Consider the following 21,730-nt stretch of genomic DNA (forward strand, 5'->3'; position numbering starts at 1 on the left):
TAAATAGACAAAGTTTTTCCCTGGGATGGGGAGTCGAGAACTAGAGGACATAGGTTTAGGGTGAGAGGGGAAAGATAAAGAAGAGACCTAAGGGGCAACTTTTTCACACAGAGGGTGGTATGTGTGTGGAATGAGCTGCCAGAGGATGTGGTGGAGGCCGGTACAATTGCAACATTTAAAAGGCATTTGGATGGGTATATGAATAGGAAGGGTTTGGAGGGATATGAGCCGGGTGCTGGCAGGTGGGACTAGATTGGGTTGGGATATCTGGTCGGCATGGACGGTTTGGACCGAAGGGTCTGTTTTCATGCTGTACATCTCTATGACCCTATAATTATTTGCAGCAACTTGCGTTAACAAAGGCTCTTCTGGACTGTAACTGGTTGCGCTAACCCAGATTTTTACTTTGTCCTGATTACCCTTCGACATAACTACCCTGAACATGACAACCATTTGTTTTAATCGGTTCTGCTTTAGGACTCAATGAACAGTGAAGTTTCACCTTGAAATGACTGCCTGGTTCAAGTGAAGGTAAAGGGATAAAGTTTCTCCGGTGTGCCAGTTACATGTGTGAAGCTCTACTGCCTCTCACTGGCTGAATGAGGTACTTCTATGAAGAAGGCAAGCTTCCAGACAGAACTTAGGCAGGGACTAATCAGGGTCACACTTAGTGCCCATCCCTACACCCCCGGGGATTAACTGTCGGATATTTGGAGGGTGGTTAAGAGTCAGTTATGTTGGAGTGATGTCTCGGTCAGACGAAGAAGGGAACAAGTGTTCTCTTCATTTCAGAATAATGACAAACATCTTTTTAACCTAATAGCAATGACTGGATTCCAAACATAATTCATCGTACAAACGACGAGAGCATTTATCGATGAAGTGATAAAGCAACATGTCAAGCTCAATATTCTTGATTGCAACCAGGCAGATAACAGGGGCTTTGTTCCGACAACTGCATTCACCAGAGATTGACAAATCACTTGATGGTTTTAACTTCAGTTCTTGTTTCTCTGAAGGAGCTTGGTGTTTAATTTGTCTTCTTGTTGACAGTGACTTGGAGAAGGCCGTGGATGATTTACAGCGAGACTCGAACCTGAATCAGAAGCTGATCACTGTGCAGGAACTGGAGGACAAGGCGCTGGTCTTACGTCAGTTGGGAGAGACCCTCACTGAACTGAAGGGTAAGGGGCAGGGACACTGTCAACTGACCCAGAGGGGGGTAGGGGAGGAAAGGTCACTGTCAGCTGACCCAGAGGGGGGTAGGGGAGGAAGGGTCACTGTCAGCTGACCGAGAGGGGGTAGGGGAGGAAGGGTCACTGTTAGCTGACCCAAAGGGGGGTATTGGGCAGGTACCGTCTGTCCTCTGTCACTCCGTCCATGTGGTGTTGATCCAAGGACTCTGGTCACCTTTAGGATATTTGCTGTGACCACACCCACAGGAGTTTAGCACAGACCTGATTCTTGGGTCCGTATACCCTCTGGGGAGGCTCTGGGGAGACCACCCGCACTGTCCGTGCTCTCATTGCCTCCGGTGACCTCCTTCTCACTGCCTCCAAACTCATAGCCCCCCAGCCCCACACTGCCCAGTTCTACTTGCGCCCCAAGATCCACAAGCCAACTACCCTGGTTGACCCATCATCTTGGAATGCTCCTGCCCCATTGAACTCATCCCATCCTACTTCAATTCCATCCTCTCCCCCTTGGTTCAGGCACTTCCCACCTACATCCACGACACAAACCATGTCCTCCAACACTTCAGTAACTTCCAATTCCCCGGTCTCCAGCTCTTTAACTACACCATAGACGTGTAGTCCCTATACAGATCCATATCCCACAAGGATGGCCTCCAGGCCCTCTGTTTCTTCCTCTCCAACAGATCTATCCAGTCCCTCTCCACCAATATCCTCCTCCACCTCACTGAACTGGTCCTCACCCTCAAGAACTTTTCTATTAACTCCTCCCATTTCCTCCAAATCCAGGGGGCGGCCATGGGCACCCGGATGGGCCCCAGTTATGCCTACCCCTTTGTCGGCTATGTCGAACAGTCCCTCTTCAGTACCTGCCCCAACCCTTTTGCCATTACATCAATGACTGCATCCGTGCAGTATTCTGCACCTGGGCTGAACTGGAGCAGTTCATCGACTTTGCCCACAACTTCCACCCCACCCTTAAATTCACTTGGTCCATCTCGGACATTCCCCTCGGACCTTTCTTGACTTCTCCGTTTCCAGCTCCGGCGACAATCTCCAGGCGGATGTTTTCTACAAACCCCAGACTCCCATAGCTACCCGGACTACACCTCCTCCCACCCAGTATCCCACAAGAACTCCATCCCATTCTCCCAATTCCTCCGCTGCATCTGCTCGGACGAGGAGACATTCCACTCCCAAGCATCCCAGATGTCCACCTGTTTCGACATGGGGAATGAGGGACTGAGTTGGTATTGCACAGGTGTGTGTTGAACTGACTTGGTTTGTGCCTGTTTCTGTAGCTCAGTTCCCCAGCCTGCAGAGTAAAATGCGAGTCATTCTCCGCGTCGAAGTGGAAGCAGTGAAGTTCCTGAAGGAGGAGCCTCACAGGTTGGATATTCTGCTGAAACGATGTAAGACTGTCACAGACGCCCTTGCCACGTTGAGAAGGTAATGGAACCGACCCTGGTGTCTGTTATAGAAGCAGCAGCTTTCAGTTGGAATTCAGAAATGTATGTACAACCCCCGATGCTGTGAAGTGAACAGCATTTCCTTCAAAGTGGCCCCATTACTGGAATTTGTTGGATTGGGGATTGGGCGAATTGTGACCATTTTCCATTGAATGGGCGAATGATTCGAAGGCTGGCCCAGCAACATGTCAATGAGCAGTGTCCCAGCACAAAGCACCCGCCCCACCGGCTGCAGAGACAGGCTGTTCCACCTCAGGGCTGTGGTGACTCTGGGATGTTATATCCCGCTAAACCCTTCCTAGTCATACACCAATCCAGATGCCTTTTAAATGTTGTAATTGTACCAACCTCCACCGCTCCCTTTGGCAGCTCATTCCTAACACGCACCACTCTCTATGTGATAAAAATGCCCCTTAGGTGTCTTTTATATCTTTCCCATGTCTCCTTAAACCTATGCCCTCTGGTTTAGGACTCTCCCACCCTGGGAATAAAGACCTTGGCTATTCAATCATAATTTTGTAAGTCTCTATAAGGTCACCCCTCAACCTCCGAAGCACCAGAGAAAACAGCTCCAGCCTATTCAGCCTCTCCCTATAGCTCAAAGCCTCCAATCCTGGAAATATCCTTCTCAATCTTTTCTGAACTCTCTCAAATTTAACAACATCTTTCCTACAGCAGGGAGACCAGAAATGAATGCAGTATTCTAAAAGTGGCCTTACCAATGTCCTGTCCAACTGCAACATGACCTCCCAACTCTTATACTTGATGCTCTGATCAATGGAGGCAAACATACCAAACACCTTCTTCATTGTCCTGTCTACCTGGAACTCCACTTTTAAGGAACTGTGTACTTTCACCCCCTTGGTCCCTTTGACAACACTCCCCAGGGCCCAACCTTTAACTATCTAAGTCCTGCCCTGATTTGCCTTACCAAAGTGCATTTAGCTGAATGAAACTTTAGCTGCCACTCCTCAGCCTATTGGCCCATCTGATCCAAGGTCCCGTTGTGCTTCTTTGCTGTCCACTCCATCACCCAATTTTGGTGATCTCTTTTTACTGTTTCTTTCTCTTATTCAGCTGTTCGCCCTCCAACTCAGCCTGTTCCACAGGTACCTGCCCAAGACGTTCCAGCAGGTAAATGTGCCTGTTTTTACCTTCTCACCCTGGGGAGGTCTGTTGCCTCCTCCTCGCACTCACACCCTGAGTTCCTGTGATGGTTTTTGCCGTGTGTTCCAGCTGTAGTTATCCTGTTCTGATATTTTACCCCACCTGCTACCCCTTAAGAACCCACCACTGCCGCAAACGGTTCCCTTTGTTAAATTTATTTTTTAAGATGCATCAGGTCAGAATGTAAATCCTTCAGCCAAGGCACTCTCTCTGAAGAAAGAAAGGTTTGCATTTATATAGCCCCTTTCATAAGCTGAAGACATTGTTATAATCAGTGATGTCATTCTGAAAAGAGTAACGTTGGAAACACAGGAGCCAATTTGCATGCAGCAAGCTCCCATGAATAGAACTGGAGATGATGTGGGAGGTTTGGGTGAGTTGTCTGAGGGATGAATGTTGACTAGGATTCCAGATGGAACCCTCTTTCTCCTCTTAGAAATAGCAACAGATTCATTTCATCACTGAGAGGGAAGGTGGGCCCTTTGGTTTGTAATTTCATCCAAGATGGCCCCTCTAATAGTGCAGCACTCTGTCAGTACCGGTGCTGGGAAGGTCACCTTGGATCAGGACCTGGTCAATGTAGATACAAAAAGGACTAAAAGATGGAAATCTGTGTATGCAGTTAGGAGGAGGAAGTCTGTCCTCTGTTGGGAATTCATGTTTAAGTTGATTTTCGGTTTATTCCACAGACCCACAAATGAGACCCCGATGAGGGGAATTGAGGAAGTGACTGCCCAATCACCAAAGCACTCAAGCACTGAATCATACTCACGGAATTCCGAATTTGAAATCCCTACCAGCCCACCCTTGAACTTCCAGGAACAGAACACGACTGGGGTGAAAATCTGGCAGAACCACAATCCCGCCATGGCACAGCTTACCCAGAATTCCCCAGCTCATGCTGCTGCTTCCCAGAATCCATCTGGAATGGGCCAGGGGATCGTAACCCACAGCAACTCCTTGGAGGAGGCTCCAATAACACCAAGCAAGAGGAACATGGACCAAACCATCTCTGTGGAAGTAAGATATTAACATTTAAGAACTTAGAAGTTCTGGCATCCTCTTGGTTACCACAGGATGCTGGTTGTGGTTTCTTTGGGTCATGGGACACCTGGATAATGAATGTTTGCCCACCAGCAAAATCCACTTGCGATGAACGAATGAGAAATGATCTTCACAATGGCCTTTCATACGAGGATCTGTTTTCCAGAAATGAGGAAAATCTATTCGTGTTTTTGCTATTATTTGGAGACATGAAATGTGAGATCCCATCATGTTCCCTAACTCTGACCTGGATTCTGTGGAGAAATATGGAGGTCGGTCTCTTCACCTTTGAGGCCACGGAGGCCCAGGCTGTCAGTATTCTGTCAGGAACAGAGTCTGCTGTTGTTGGGGAGTTGGGGAGGTGCAGTGGGGTGGGGTAGGGTGAGGTGGGGCTCCAATTTCAGCACTGAGCGCATTGCTGGTGGTGAGAAACATTGTCATGGGAGGACCCCCCCTCCCCCTTTCCCCCACTGAACCTCATCAGGGCTGTCCTGACAGATCCCAGTGGTGCCCTGCCCCGAAACCCAGCCTTCCCCATACACTCTTGCAGTACCAGCAGTGACCACCACTCCCATTGGCAGTGCTGAGATTGGGAGCTGCCAGTCCTTTGATTGGTCAATTGGTCTCAGCTGCAGGAGGTGGGATCTTCACCTGGAATGTTACCTGGTGACCGGAGATAAAGTTCACTCCCAAAATTGCAATGGTGGCTTGCTGATGGAGAGGCAGGAATTCCGTCGCTGGGCCAATCAGGGCTTGCTCCTGGGATCGAACTGACAGCACACAGATCAATTTTGATTTTGCTAATGAAAGTGATATTGAGTTCTCTGTACCGTGTGTGAGGATGTACGTGTGTAATGGTATGGGTATGTGTTTCTGTGTGTGTGTGTGTGGGTGTGTAATGGTATGGGTATGTGTTTGTGTGTGTGTGGGTGTGTTGCTCTGTGTGTGTAAGGGTGTGTGTGAGAGTATATGTTTCCGTGTATGTGAGGGTGTAAGTGAGTGTGAGGATTGTACAAAAGCACGCAGTTCATTAATGTGTTCTTCCTGTGTTCAGGCAGCAGAGAGGGACTGGGAGGAGAAACGAGCCAGTTTGACTCAGTTCAGTAACAAAGATATTAACCGTCTCCTGGAAGAGACGCAAGTGGAACTGATGAAAGCAATTCCTGATCTAGGATTTGCCAACAAACCAAAAACAATTGTTATGCTGACAGCTGAGTCGAAACAGACAAAACCTCAGCATGCACAGAAAACAGTGACCAAGATGGACCCCAATGGACGAAGACACTCAGGTGGGTAGATTCCCACCATTCTCCATAAACCTCAACTGGAACCACTTTCCATTCTCTGTGACTTTCTGTATTAGCCTCAGCAGGTGTACTGTGGATAGCTCTAGGCACTGCATTTCAGGAAATCTTTAAAGGGCTCAGAAAGGTTAAGAGGAGGTTTTCTTGAATGTTACCCCTAACTGGTGACTGGGCGGAGGTTTACACAGGGAGCAGAGGTGCATCACTGAGTAATAGAGAAAAAACAGAGGACTGTTCAGTCCAACATCCAGCATAAGCTCAATGGGCACAATGGTCCCCTTTGGTGTTGTACACATCTGGGATTCGATGGCTTTGATTTTGAATCTAAAAATAGGGCCTCCGGATAGTCTGATTATTTAGAGCATCTGTTATGCAATAAACATTAATTCCTAATCTTTGGAATATTGCTCTAGGAACGTTTGTAACCATCAGGCCATCAGCTGACAAAAACCTCCAACAGTGCGGCGTTCCCTCAGCACTGACCCTCAGACAGTGCCCATTCCCTCAGCACTGACCCTCCGACAGTGCGCACTCCCTCAGCACTGACCCTCCGACAGTGCGCATTCCCTCAGCACTGACCCTCCGACAGTGCGCGCTCCCTCAGAGTTGAGCCGAGCAGCACTTGGAGTATCAGAGATTTTACTGGAGTGCCTGCGCTGGTCTCGAACTCCAAGACGAGATTGACAGTCAGTCCCTGAAAAGCTGTGATACAGCAGAGTCTTCTTCAATTACAGAGTGACCAGACTCTGTCATTCATTCACACCATGGCTTTCTGCTCTTTAACTGTTTCCCCCATCTGGGAACAGTTCCTCCCTGTTGGTGAAGGTGGATTCTGTTCTATCTTTCTGAATGGAATTGGAGAATTATCTGAAAAAATAAAATTTGCAAGGCTCAGATGAAAGGACAAAAGAATGGGAGTGAACTGAGTTGATCTTGCAGACAGCCGGCACAGTCCTGATGGGCCAAATGGCCTCCTACTGCTTTATTAGAGTCATAGAGATGTGCAACATGGAAACAGACCCTTCGGTCCAACCCATCCATGCCGACCAGATATTCCAACCCAATCTAGTCCCACCTGCCAGCACCTGACCCGTATCCATCCAAACCCTTCCTATTCATATACCCATCCAAAAGCCTCTTAAATGTTGCAATTGTACCAGCCTCCACCACTGCCTCTGGCAGCTCGTTCCATACACGTACCACCCTCTGTGTGAAAAAGTTGCCCCGTAGGTCTCTTTTATATCTTCCCCTCTCACCCTAAACTTATGCCCTCTAGTTCTGGACTCCCCGACTCCAGGGAAAAGACTTTGTCTATTTACCCTATCCATGCCCCTCATAATTTTGTAAACTTCTATAAGGTCATCCCTCAGCCGCTGACACTCCAGGGAAAGCAGCCCCAGCCTGTTCAGCCTCTCCCTATAGCTCATATCCTCCAACCCTGGCAACATCCTTGTAAATCTTTTCTGAATCCTTTCAAGTTTCACAACGTCTTTCCAATAGGAAGGAGACCAGAATTGCACGCAATATTCCAACCGTGGTCTAACCAATGTCCTGTACAGTCGCAACATGACCTCCCACCTCCTGTACTCAATACTCTGACCAATAAAGGAAAGCATACCAAACGCCTTCTTCACTAACCTATCTACCTGCAACTGTACTTTTAAGGAGCTATGAACCTGCACTTCAAGGTCTCTTTGTTCAGCAACACTCCCTAGGACCTTACCATTAAGTGTATAAGTCCTGCTAAGATTTGCTTTCCCAAAATGCAGCACCTCGCTTTTATCTGAATTAAACTCTATCTGCCACTTCTCAGCCCATTGGCCCACCTGGTCCAGATCCTGTTGTAATCTGAGGTAATCTTCTTCGCTGTCCACTACACCTCCAATTTTGGTGTCATCTGCAAACTTACTAACTGTATCTCTTATGCTCACATCCAAATCATTTATATAAATGACAAAAAGTAGAGGACCCAGCACCGATCCTTGTGGGATTCCACTGGTCACAGGCCTCCAGTCTGAAAAACAACCCTCTACCACCACCTTCTGTCTTCTGCCTTTGAGCCAGTTCTGTATCCAAATGGCGAGTTCTCCCTGTATTCCGTGAGATCTAACCTTGTTAATCAGTCTCCCATGGGAACCTTGTCGAACACCTTACTGAAGTCCACATAGATCACATCTACCACTCTGCCGTCATCAATCCTCTTTGTTACTTCCTCAAAAACTCAATCAAGTTTGTGAGACATGATTTCCCACGCACAAAGCAATGTTGACTATCGTGAATCAGTCCTTGCCTTTCCAAATACATGTACATCTTGTCCTCAGGATTCCCTCCAACAACTTGCCCACCACTGAGGTCAGGCTCACTGGTCTATAGTTCCCTGGCTTGTCCTTGCTACCCTTCTTAAACAGTGGCACCACGTTTGCCAACCTCCAGCCTTCTGGCACCTCACCTGTGACTATCGATGATACAAATAACTCAGCAAGAGGCCTAGCTTCCCACAGAGTTCTCGGGTACACCTGATCAGGTCCTGGAGATTTATCCACCTTTACCTGTTTCAATACATCCAACATTTCCTCCTCTGTAATATGGGCATTTTGCAAGATGTCACCATCTATTTCCATACAGTCTATATCTTCCATATCCTTTTCCACAGTAAAAACTGATGCAAAATACGCATTTAGTATCTCCCTCATTTTCTATGGCTCCACACAAAGGCCGCCTTGCTGATCTTTGAGGGGCCCTCTTCTCTCCTTAGTTATCCTTTTGGCCTTAATGTATTTGTAAAAGCTCTTTGGATTCTCCTTAATTCTATTTGCCAAAGCTATCTCATGTCCCCTTTTTGCCCCTCTGACTTCCCTCTTAAGTACATTCCTACTTCTTTTATACTCTTCTAAGGATTCACTTAATCTATCCTGTCTACACCTTACACATGCTTCCTTCTTTTTCTTAACCAAACCCTCAATTTCTTTAGTCATGCAGCATTCCCTATATCTACCAGCCTTCCCTTTCACCCTGACAGGAATATACTTTCTCTGGATTCTCATTATCTCATTTCTGAAGGCTTCCCATTTTCCAGCCGTCCCTTTACCTGCGAACATCTGCCTCCAATCAGCTTTCGAAAGTTCTTGCCTAATACTGTCAAAATTGGCCTTTCTCCAATTTAGAACTTCAACTTTTAGATCTGGCCTTCCTTTTCCATCATTATTTTAAATCTAATAGAATTATGGTCGCTGGCCCCAAAGTGCTCCCCCACTGACACCTCAGTCACCTGCCCTGCCTTATTTCCCGAGAGTAGGTCAAGTTTTGCACCTTCTCTAGTAGGTACATCCACATACTGAATCAGAAAATTGTCTTGTACACACTTAACAAATTCCTCTCCATCTAAACCCTTAACATTATGGCAGTCCCAGTCTGTTTGGAAAGTTAAAATCCCCTACCTATTATTCTTACAGATAGCTGAGATATCCTTACAAGTTTGTTTCTCAATTTCCCTCTATTAGGAGGTCTATAATACAGTCCCAATAAGGTTATCATTCCTTCCTTATTTCTCAGTTCCACCCAAATAACTTCCCTGGATGTATTTCCCTCAGCACAGCTGTAATGCTATCCCTTATCAAAAATGACACTCCCTCTCCTCTCTTGCCTCCCTTTCTATCCTTCCTGGAGCATTTGTATCCTGGAACATTAACCTGCCAGTCCTGCCCATCCCTGAGCCATGTTTCCGTAATTGCTATGATATCCCAGTCCCATGTTGCTAACCATGCCCTGAGTTCATCTGCCTTCCCTGTTAGGCCCCTTGCATTGAAATGAATGCAGTTTAATTTATTAGTCCTACCTTGTCCCTGCCTGCCCTGACTGTTTGACTCACTTCTGTTCTCAGCTGTACCCATCTCAGATCGATCTCTTTCCTCACTAACTCCCTGGGTTCCCCCCCCCCCCCGCCCATCTTACTAGTTTAAATCCTCCCGAGCAGCTCTAGCAAATCTCCCTGCCAGTATATTAGTCCCCTTCCAATTTAGGTGCAATCTGTCCTTCTTGTACAGGTCACTTCTACCCCAAAAGAGATTCCAATGATCCAAAAATGTGAATCCTTCTTCCATACACCATAGTATTTACAAATAAGAGGGACCGTATTGTTGGAGAGGAGAGTATGAAACGGACTGGTAAGCTAGAGGAGATACTTGTTAGGAAGGAAGATGTGTTGGGCATTTTGAAAAACTTGAGGATAGACAAGTCCCCCGGGCCTGACCAACCAACCCAACCACCCCGTGGCTCAACACTTTAACTCTCCCTCCCACTCCACCGAAGACATGCAGGTCCTTGGACTCCTCCATCACCAGAACATAACAACACGACGGTTGGAGGAGGAGCGCCTCATCTTCCGCCTGGGAACCCTCCAACCACAAGGGACGAACTCAGATTTCTCCAGTTTCCTCATTTCCCCTCCCCCCACCTTGTCTCAGTCGATTCCCTTGAACTCAGCACCGCCTTCCTAACCTGCAATCCTCTTCCTGACCTCTCTGCCCCACCCCAATCTGGCCTATCACCCTCACCTTGACCTCCTTCCACTTATCACATCTCCATCGCCCCTCCCCCAAGTCCCTCCTCCCTACCTTTTATCTTAGTCTGCCTGGCACCCTCTCCTCATTCCTGATGAAGGGCTCTGGCCCGAAACATCGAATTTCCTGTTCCTTGGATGCTGCCTGACCTGCTGTTCTTTAACCAGCAGCACATTTTCAGCCCTGACAGGATATATCCTAGGATTATGTGGGAAGCAAGAGAGGAAATTGCCGAGCGGTTGGCAATGATAATTTCGTCTTCACTGTCAATGGGGTGGTACCAGGGGAATGGAGAGTGGCGAATGTTGTGTCCCTATTCAAAAAAGGGAATAGGGATAACCCTGGGAATGACAGGTCAGTTAGTCTTAATTCGGTGGTAGGCAAAGTAATGGAAAGGGTACTGAGGGATAGGATTTATGAGTATCTGGAAAGACACTGCTTGAATAGGGACAGCCAACATGGATTTGTGAGGGGTAGGTCTTGCCTTACAGGTCTTATTGAATTCTTTGAGGAGGTGACCAAGCATGTGGATGAGGGTAGAGCAGTGGATGCAGTGTACATGGATTTTAGTAAGGCATATGATAAGGTTCGTCATGGTAGGCTTATGGGAAAGTCAGGAGGCATGGGATAGTGGGAAATTTAGCCAGTCGGATATAGAACTAGTTAACCGGTCGAAGTCAGAGTGGAGGTAGATGGTAAATATTCAGCCTGGAGCCCAGTTACAAGTGGAGTTCCGCAGGGATCACTTCTGGGTCCTCTGCTGTTTGTAATTTTTATTAATGACTTGGAAGAGGGAGTCGAAGGGTGGGTCAGTAAATTTGCGGACGATACGAAGATTGGTGGAGTTGTGGATAGTGAGGAGGGCTGTTGTTGGCTGCAAAGGGACTTAGATATGATGCAGAGCTGGGCTGAGGAGTGGCAGATGGAGTTCAACCCTGTCAAGTGTGAGGTTGTCCATTTTGGAAGGACAAATAAGAATGCGGAATACAGGGTCAACAGTAGTGCTCTTAGTAAGGTGGAGGAGCAGAGGGATCTTGGGGTCTATGTTCATAGCTCTTTGAAAGTTGCCACTCAAGTGAATAGAGCTTGTAAGAAGGCCTATGGTGTATTTGCGTTCATTAGCAGAGGGATTGAATTCAAGAGTCATGAGGTGATGTTGCAGCTGTACAGGACCTTGGTAAGGCCATATTTGGAGTGCTGTGTGCATTTCTGGTCGCCTCATTTTAGGAAAGATGTGGAAGCTTTGGAGAGGGTGCAGAGGAGATTTACCAGGATGTTGCCTAGAATGGAGAATAGGTCGTATGAGGATAGGTTGAGAGTTCTCGGCCTTTTCTCATTGGAATGGCGAAGGATGAGGGGTGACTTGACAGAGGTTTATAAGATGATCAGGGGAGTAGATAGAGTAGACAATCAGAGACTTTTTCCCCGGGTACAACAGAGTGTTACAATGGGACATAAATTTAAGGTGAAGGGTGGAAGGTATAGGGGGGATGTCAGAGGTAGGTTCTTTACCCAGAGAGTGGTGGGGCATGGAATGTGCTGCCTGTGGGAGTGGCAGAGTCAGAATCATTGGTTAGGTACATGGATAGGTGCTTAAGCTAGGACAAATGTTCGGCACAACATCGTGGGCCGAAGGGCCTGTTCTGTGCTGTATTGTTCTATGTTCTATGTTCTACACCAGCTCCTCAGCCATGCATTCATCTGCTCTATCCTGCTATTCCTGCCCCCTCAGTAGCTCGGAGCACTGGGAGTAATCCAGATATTATTACTCTCAAGGACCTCCTTTTTAAATTTCTGCCTAACTCTCTGTAATCTCCCTTCAGAGTCTCAACCTTTTCCCTTCCTATGTCATTGGTTCCAATGTGGACAATGACCTCTTGCTGGCCTCTCTCCCCCGTGAGAACATTCTGCACCCTCTCTGAGACATCCTTGATCCTGGCACCAGGGAAACAACACACCATTCTGCTTTTTCGCTGCTGGCCACAGAAACGTCTGTCTGTAGAGAGTCCCTTAACACAATTGATCTCTTGGATTGTTGTGGAAAGCCAGTTATTCCTCAATCAGCTTAGAGTGAAATTCCTATTGACTCTTGTCCATGGTGAGTGGGCGCTGGGGTGGATGGAGGATAAATTCGTGCCTCATATTAACCAGTTAACAGGCCAGTTTGTTTTACAGAGGAGTTGACAGTCCACAAATATCGAACAGAGAAACCCTCCAAATCGCCACCTCCACCTCCTCCCCGACGCAGTTTCCCATCGTCTCATGGACTGACCACAGGAAGAACGGGGGAGGTCATCGTCACAAACAAAAAAGAATCAACCCTCAAAGTAAGTCTCAAAGGGAGAAAGGCCTCAGAGGGAAAAGGTGTTTGATAAACAGTTTTCATGATGTGAGTGTCCCTTTAACATGGGGCGGCACGGTGGCTCAGTGGCTATTTATTTCAAAAATAATTTCCCTTCAGCCCAACAAGTCCACACTGACCCTCTGAACAGCAACCCACCCAGATCCACTGCCTCCACCCTTTATTTACCCCCTACTAATGCACCTTTGGACAGCACCGGTAGCTCAGTGGTTAGCACTGCTGCCTCACAGCACCAGGAACCCGGGTTCAATTCCAGCCTCGGGTGTGTATCTGTGTGGAGTTTGCACATTCTCCCCGAGTCTGTGTGTGTTTCATTGCACAATCACAAAGATGTGCAGGTTAGGTGAATTGGCCATGCTAAATTGCTCTGTAGTGTTTGGTGCATTAGTCAGGGGTAAATATAGGGTAGGGGAATGGGTCTGGGTGGGTTACTCTTCGGAGGGTCAGTGTGGACTGGCTGGGCCGAAGGGCCTGTTTCCATACTGTAGAGAATCTAATCTTAAAACAAAACAAGGATTTATAAACAACAAGTGGCAATAAATCTAATCTAGAAATCAGGAAAAACTTCTTTATTCGGAGAGTGAAGCTCACTACCAGGGGGAGTGGCTGAGACAAAGTCTACTTTGGAAAGGAATTAGGTAACATGGACAAGGGAAAGGGAAAGGAAAAGAGATTGAGAGGCTAGGATAAAGGAACTGGAACATGTGGCATCTCCTGTGGGGTATGAAGGTTAGTACACACACTTTGTGCTGAATGGTCTGCTGCTGTACTATAGTTGAGATTAGAGTGGTGCTGGAAAAGCACAGCAGGTCAGGTAGCATCTGAGGAGCAGGAGGATCGATGTTTCAGGCAAAAGACCTTCATCAGGAATGTTGATTTTCCTGCTCCTCGGATGCTACCTGACCTGCTGTGCTTTTCCAGCACCACTCTAATCTAGACTCTGGTTTCCAGCATCTGCAGTCCTTGTTTTTAACCTTGCTGATGTACTACAGGTGACTGCTGTTGCCTGAAAGGGCATCGCTGTGATTGGAGCTGTATCTGACTCTGGAGTTAAAAGCCTCCCCAGTGAATAGGAGCTAGCCTGGAATCTGCTTTGTGGTTACTCGATGTTGTTCCTGCTCAGTGAGCCCTTCATTGAGTCTCGTCTCCATTAGCGAAAGTTACTCTGAATAACCTCCCTTGGCTCTTGTTGAGGTTCTGAAATGTAATGAGCCCCTTCAGTTTGAGCTGGACCATTCGGTGCGATTCCTGTTTGCCCTGAGACTCTCCCTTCACCCCTGTCCTTGTAACCAAGAGCCAAGTGAAGGTTTGTGCTGTGTCTGTGGGTCAGCACAATTTGACCATGTGTGTGGGAGCAGGAATATTGCTGCTTCCTGGAAGATTTCCCAGAAAAGCAATATTTCTAATTTGCTTTGAGCTGAGTATTTAGGAAGCAGTGTCACAGGCTGGACTAACCTGTCTCGCCTATCCTGATATAAATGGCTGTGTCAGTGGGTCATTCAAAGCCAATCACATCACTGGGGGTTTGGAGTCACTATTAGGCTTTACAGGATACAGTAAGGGCGTTGAAGCAACAGATACTGGGGAACACCACCTCCTGCAAGTTCCCCTCTGAGCCCCTCACCATCCTGACTTGGAAATATATCACCGTTCCTTCACTGTCACTGGGTCAAAATCCTGGAATTCCCTCCTGAGGGCATTGTGAGTCTACCTACAGCACATGGACTGCAGTGGTTCAAGAAGGCAGCTCACCCCCACCTTCTCAAGGGGCAACTACGGACAGGCACTAAATGCTGGGCCCAGCCAGTGACATCTACATTCCCAGAATTAATTTAAAAAAAGGTTGTTATTGACAATAAAGCAATGGTTTCCATTATGAATGTTAGAAAGTTCTTTTTTAAAATCCATTGTTATTCACAGCTGTATTTAAACTCCCCAGTTGCTGTGGTGGGATTTCAACCTATTTCTTTGAGATCATTAATACAAATACCCAGCTGTATTTCTGGTTATATAATCCTCAGAATCCCCTGCCCTGTTTCAGAGGCTGGCTTCAGGTGGACTGTAAAAACAGCAGGTTGTTTAGCTCAGTCTGCTGGACAGCAGTGTTGTGCCAACAGCATTTGGGTTCAACTATCCCACTCCACCCCCCCCACCCCCACCCCCCACCTCCCCCTCCCCCCACCCCCACCAGCTGAGGTCACCATGAAGGAGCCTCTTTCTCAACCTCTCCCCTCGCCTGAGGCACAGTGACCCTCCGGTTATCTCTTTGTAATGACAGAGCAGCCCAATGGTATTCCAAGACTGTGATGACTTTACCCTTTTTCTAGTTAGGGATTGAGAGAGACAGCACTGAATTGCTTACTGTATTGCCAAGTTCCAGTGGATTACCAACCCACCAAATAACTAACGCCTCCTAAATAGTGAAACACTAGACACTGCTGCTCACTCTTTGGCCTGTTCAAACCACTTCCTGCCTGCCTTCCAGTTTAGTGTCCCCTAAAGCTGCAGAATTCACCAGGAGACCCAAGAATGGGAGACACAGGAATCACTGACAAATATTTTGTGACGAACCCTGTCTGTTGACTGGTGGGATTTGATCTCCCTTGACAAGAGTGCTCTCTGTTAAACAGAACAAGGCATGGAGTCTACACAGTGAGGGATTCCATAACCCCTAGTGTAGTTATGGAAGGACACAGACAATGCTGCATGTTGCTGATGACTGTCTTCTTTACTGATGAAGTAGCAACTGATCATCTTAAACTCAGCAAACAGAGAGGTGACTGCTTGCCCCTGGAGCTTCTGCAAATTAATGTTAAAGAATAAACGTCTACAACTCCTCCTTGAGTATTAGCAAGTTTAGACTGTTAGCATCATCATCCATGTGAAATCTGATGTGACCCTCAATAAAGAACAAACTTGAATTTATCTAGCACCTTTCATCACTTCAGTATGTCCCAAAATGCTGTGCAGCCAATATAATACTTTTGAAGCACGGTCGATGTTGTAATTATTATTTGGTTACATTCCCGTGATGCACCTTGGGATGTTTCTTTCAATTGAAAAATAAATGCAAGCTCCTCAGAAGAAAAATGTAATGCCCCCTGGAGAAGCTCATTTCACCAGGGACTGTGCTTGTGTATAATGGAGGAAATACTGTCAGTAAAGGCTCCCTTTCCTGCCTTTCCCAGAAAGCTGACTCTGATGAAACTGATGCACCAAGACCACATGTCAAGCTGCGAAGGACCATGTCTGAGGCCAAGCCTCCGTCAACACCACCACCGATTGTAGCATCAGCTGTTCGTGATGATGAAGATGAAGAGAATAGGATCATGGCTGAACTGGAGGTTTGTGTTTTGGATTAATTCTGCTATTACTTCAGGGCAGAGGGAGTGCGATCACTGAAGCTTGTCTTGGGAGCAATTTATTTCCTCAAATGTTGGGTGACGCAGCAAAGTCCAATGTGTGCTGGAAGTTAGGTCATCGCTTCAATTGTTTGTTGATTACAAGTTGGCACTTACTCCAAATTAATGAACAGGCAAGTGACTGACTATTAAATGATATTGATGTTTGATCACTTAACTGGCTTCAGAAGCAGTGTTCCTCACTGAATACATCTGCAACTGTTTGTCATTCACTTGTGACGAACGCTTGGTTTGAGCTCGGTGTGTTTCCAGCCGCACTGTGACATCAGCTCAGCCCAGCTCGGCCCAGCCCAGCTCAGCTCAGCCCAGCTCGGCCCAGCTCAGCCCAGCTCGGCCCAGTTCAACTCGGCTCAGCCCAGCTCGGCCCAGCTCAGCTCAGCTCGGCAATGTGACTGGGCACATGGACCCTGATGGAATTCCCAGGGCTCTGATACTTCTCGACTTGTTGCTCACGTGAATATTACACATGACTGGCAAAACGGTTCTGATAGACCAGGCCCGGGGTGACGTTTTGTTATACTCCTCATGTTTTAGTTCAGTTGGACCTACAGCTCATTCCTCCCAAATCCTCCAGGGTCCACAATGAGTCCACTTACACATCCACTGGGTTCCCGTGGATTCCACACACATTCACTCTGTGTGGTTCTGTAGTGTAACCCATTACATTTACAAATCTCCCAGTTTTCAATTTGCAGATTGTCCTTATTTTGACCTTAAATAATCTATTCGTTGGTGGTCTTTCAGAGAAGAGAAAACTTGTACTTTACGCAATGTCTTTTATCTTTCTTCCCAATTTCTGGTCCCATTAGGTTTTTCAGAGAAACTCTGTGCCTTTCACAGGCTCAAACGACCAGGGGATGGCTGCTTTCCCCACTCCAGATCCTAGACCTTGCAGGGTTTCCCTACCAAGCAGACGACTAAAGGTAAAGCCTTGTGGCTTCAAAATTCTTCTGAGCACTTCTCTAACTAGCCTGCTTCCACCTCCCTGACTAACCACTGCTGCTCGCACCTCCCGCTCACTTACTTTACTCTTTTGCCTCTTCACTATGAACCTTCTCACCAAACCTTCGATGCCAACCGAGCACTTGGAATGTAGAGTTGGCACCAACCCAACAGCTGGTCAGTCACCCTGGCAGCATGGAATTTGTGTTGACTGAGGCTCTGCCTGTTTATTAATTGCTGCAGCATGTTATCAAGCAGCTGAGAGATGCCTGTGTGTGCCTGAAGATTAGCACCTTGCTTCTGAAGCAGCCTTATAGCCTGAAATCTTCCGAAGCAGCTGCACTTGTGTCTGTGGAGCAGTCACCTACATGCCCAGCTCCCTCGTGGAGCCGCTTAGTCATGTGTCGCTCAGCAGCTGCACTCTCTGTACTCTTGCAGCCAAATGACTCTGATTCCACTATGTTACAAAGTTAAATCTCCAATCCATTCTGTGGAGAAAGTTGGAGAATAGTCAGTGATTCAGCCCCTCAACCTGTCTGCATTTTCCAGTCTCTCTTGTCGTGGTGTCAGTGTCCTTTAGCTTCCATTGCACTCTGGAGGCGAGCCCTTGGTCGAATCTGTCTGGATTCTGATCTCACTGGATCCTAAAAACATTAACTCCTTCCCTTTAGGGCTGGCTACACTCTCAGCCAACAGCACTGCTATCTCAGGATGAACCAGACTGATGTCTCTGGCTCCAATACGGTCAGTGCCAGTTAGTCTTGGGCAGGAAGAGATTTACAAACTAAAGTTCTGCATTCTAAGTTCAGAACTTCACAAAAGCCAACTCTTTCACCATCAAACCCCAGGAATACTTTGCTATTTTAAAGTCATTTATTTTGATCACTTCTTTCCTTCACTCTGCTCCCTGTTAAGTTAACATTTCTGCTACAGTCCCAGCAGCAGCTCAACATCTCCTTCAGTCAGGCTGGAAACTGCCTGATTGGGCTTCCTCCCCATCCTGTCCTCTGGAACTAATCAGCAACGTGTAAAACTGGGAGGGGCATGAGCCTGCCCACTTGATGGCACAGCATGTTGCCATGCCAATATGGCACCACAATCCCATACCATCGGATTCTAAATGGAGATGTTTCCCATCACCTTGTTTTGTTTTCTTGCCCTCTCTGACTGTACCTCTGCTACCTTTTCACTACATCCAACAATCTTTCACTAGCCTTTTCCTTTATTCCCAAGGCTCTGGTATAAACCTGTTCTGTCTGTATTTGATGTGTGTGCTCTGTCCACACACTAATCGCTGTTAATAGATGTCGAGGTTATGTAACACTTGCTTGGCTTAGAATTAAGAGCAGCTCCACTGGAGGTGGTTCAGTGGAACTGAAGTTTATGTGAAGTGGTTCCCGTGACAATCGTTACCAAGAGAAGCTTGGCTTCACAAACATCATCAGTCACTTCGGCCAATCACAATAGTTTGATCAATGGAGTCTCCCTCTCGGTTTCTCTTGGTTGGGCTTTTAATCAACTCGAATGTCCAATCTGTAACGGGGGAGGGATTAATACCTGACCATGTTGAGTGAACGTGCGTTTCTCCCGGGGAGGGAATTGGGTTTGATCACTTGTCAGTCTAACTCCTGGACTCGCTGGGGGCAGGTCAATGTTTCTAATCCACTGTGAACCCAACTTTGCAACTTTGGAAGCAGACTGTGGGTGTAATAATGATGGGGGAGCACCCCCTCACTGTCGCCAATCCCTACACCTTATCTGCCCGATGGGTCCCAGTGAATGGAAACACCCCCCCCCCCCCCCCCCCCCCCCCCCCCGCCCACCCCACTTCTCCCTACTTTCAATCCGAGGTCTGTTCTCCCGATGGTGCCTCTGTCTGGCTGCATCTCCAGCAGCTGGTGACAACTCCAACCCCCCCCCCCCAACCCCCAACAAATTGCACTTGGTCAGGTTGGATGCAGGATTGGTGCCTTGTTAGAAATTGGGGTCCCAACACCTGGCCACTAATAGCCTGGTGAGCATAGAACAGATTAGGGGTCCCTATAAACAGCCCTGGGTAGGTTTGTCCTGTGGAGTGTACACTGCTAGCATTAACTTCAGTCCAGTGACCCCCAGCTGACTAGTATGGAGCTGTTAGGGAACCTCTTTCACCAATTACTGTACACCCAGAGACTGCACTGCTATAACTGACTGACTGGGATTGATATTACACACCCTCCAGCCAGTGCTAAAGGAATAATGCCACTGTTATCAGGAGACCCTGCTGCAGATTCAGTTGGGAGTTCAGACTGTGAATTCAACAAGCAATTCACATCTCCAGCTGTAGATTATTGTCCAACACAGTGTCAATATTCACTGCACTTAAAATCGAGAACTTCAGAAAATAGTTTGAAACGTTTACCGTTATTTTCTGAAAGTTGTAAGGGTTGTTGATTTTGTTAGTGACTAATTCATTGAGAACTGGATAGCTTTTTCTCATGTTCATTTCCATGAATATACAGCATAAGAACACCCCATTCTAGCACAGTTACATGCATCAGTCTAATCCTTCAAATGTCCAGTCGAGTTGTGACGTTTGCTGGCACAGAGGGATGTGAGCTAAATAATGGCACTTCGGCTGTCATTGTCCTACTGGAGTAAACCACCCCACAGTGCCTTCCAGGAGAGCAATTTGGCATTGATTCATGTGGAGAACTTGAGTATTTTACAAGGATGAGGAGGGGGTGAAGCCTTGGCAAGATTTGATCTAACACAACACGGTCCTGCAGTGAGGATTAATTAATAGACAGATTAATAAGAGCAGGAATAACTGGGGGTCAGGCTGTGACTGCTGGGCTGCCTCAGGGGTCAGTGCCTGGACCCAGCTGCTCTCCCTCTACACCGACAATCTGGATGAAACATTTTAAATACAATGTTCTTTCAAGTTTGTGGATGACACAAAAGTAGATGGGAATGTGAGTTGTGAGGAGATGCACAGAGAACATTCAAGAGGATTTAGACCGAGTGAGTGAGTGAAAAAGAACATGACAGATGTACATGGGCTCCTTTGGTGGGCAGCAAGACGGAAAAACATGACTTTTGTCGGAAAGAGTATTTCCTAAATGGTGCGAGATTGGGAATTATTAATGCTAAAGGACTTGGGTGTCTCTGTTCTGAGTCACTAAAAGCTAACAATTAGCTGCAATAACAGTGGGGAAGGCAGATGGTCTGTTGGCCTCTATTACAGATGGATTGGAGTACAAGAGAAAAGGTATCTCACTGCAAAAGTATAGAGACTCCGAGACAGCACCTGGCATACTGTGTACAGTTTGGTCCCATCGCCAGGAGTGAGTAAAGGTTTATAACATCATGAGGGGCGTGGATATTGTCAATAGACAAGGTCTTTTCCCTGGGTTGGGGGAGTCCAGTACGAGAGGTTTAGGGTGAGAGTGGAAAATTTTAAAAGGGACTTGAGTTGCAACGTTTTCACACAGAGGGTGGTACGTGTATGGAATGAGCTGCCAGAGGAAGTGGTGGAGGCTGGTACAATTACAACATTTAAAAGGCATCTGGATGAGTATATGAATAGGAAGGGTTTGGAGGAACATGGGCCGGGTGCTGGCAGGTGGGACAAGTTTGGGTTGGGATATCTGGTTGGCATGGACGAGTTGGACCGAAGGGCCTGTTTCTATAATATATCTACCATACTGGGAATGCAGCAACAATTTGAGTTGCGGGCATTTCTCTAATGAGAAGTGATCGAGGAGACTCCACCTGTATTCTCTAGAGGTTAGGAGAATAAGTGGTGATCCACATGGAAGCATTGCACTGGAGTTCAACAGTAGAGATGCAGGAAGAATGTTTCCCGTTGATTGGATGGGAGGAGGTGCATAGTTTCAGAATTAGGGGTAAACTATTTAAAACCGAGACGAGGAGAAGTTTCTTCATTCAGAAGGACTTGAATCTTTGGGGTTGCCTAACCCCAGCAGTTGTGAAGGCTTATCCACTGCGGATGTTTAGAATTGATTTGTAAATAGTTATGATGGCAAGGAATAGGATAAGTCAGTGCAAAAATATAGTTCAAGGTAGAAGGTCAGCCATGAACAGGAGCGTAGGCTCAAGGGGCCGAATGGCCTACTCCTGCTTCCATTTCCCATGTTCCTATGATTTGAAAACAAGAGCAATAATTTTAAACATTGAGTCAAATTGCTGTCCTGAGTGCTGCTTTGTGTTGGTAAGTGCAGGAGGGATCTGGGAAAATGGCAGAATCTGAAATTATCAGCTCCTCA

General features: G+C 47.0%; 1 protein-coding gene across 1 annotated transcript in view; it reads left to right on the forward strand.

The window, feature by feature from the left end:
* LOC132830952 (SRC kinase signaling inhibitor 1-like) overlaps positions 1-21,730 on the forward strand; it is a 313,973-nt gene that overhangs the window by 274,358 nt on the left and 17,885 nt on the right. Inside the window, exons 13-20 of the mRNA XM_060848915.1 lie at positions 1,054-1,184; positions 2,495-2,642; positions 3,740-3,796; positions 4,519-4,849; positions 5,928-6,162; positions 12,912-13,063; positions 16,287-16,442; positions 17,330-17,443. Of these exons, the coding sequence (XP_060704898.1) occupies positions 1,054-1,184; positions 2,495-2,642; positions 3,740-3,796; positions 4,519-4,849; positions 5,928-6,162; positions 12,912-13,063; positions 16,287-16,442; positions 17,330-17,443 (1,324 nt within the window). The remainder of the gene's footprint in view (positions 1-1,053; positions 1,185-2,494; positions 2,643-3,739; positions 3,797-4,518; positions 4,850-5,927; positions 6,163-12,911; positions 13,064-16,286; positions 16,443-17,329; positions 17,444-21,730) is intronic.

This window comes from Hemiscyllium ocellatum, chromosome 32 (genome assembly GCF_020745735.1).
Source record: "Hemiscyllium ocellatum isolate sHemOce1 chromosome 32, sHemOce1.pat.X.cur, whole genome shotgun sequence".
Classification (NCBI taxonomy): domain Eukaryota; kingdom Metazoa; phylum Chordata; class Chondrichthyes; order Orectolobiformes; family Hemiscylliidae; genus Hemiscyllium; species Hemiscyllium ocellatum.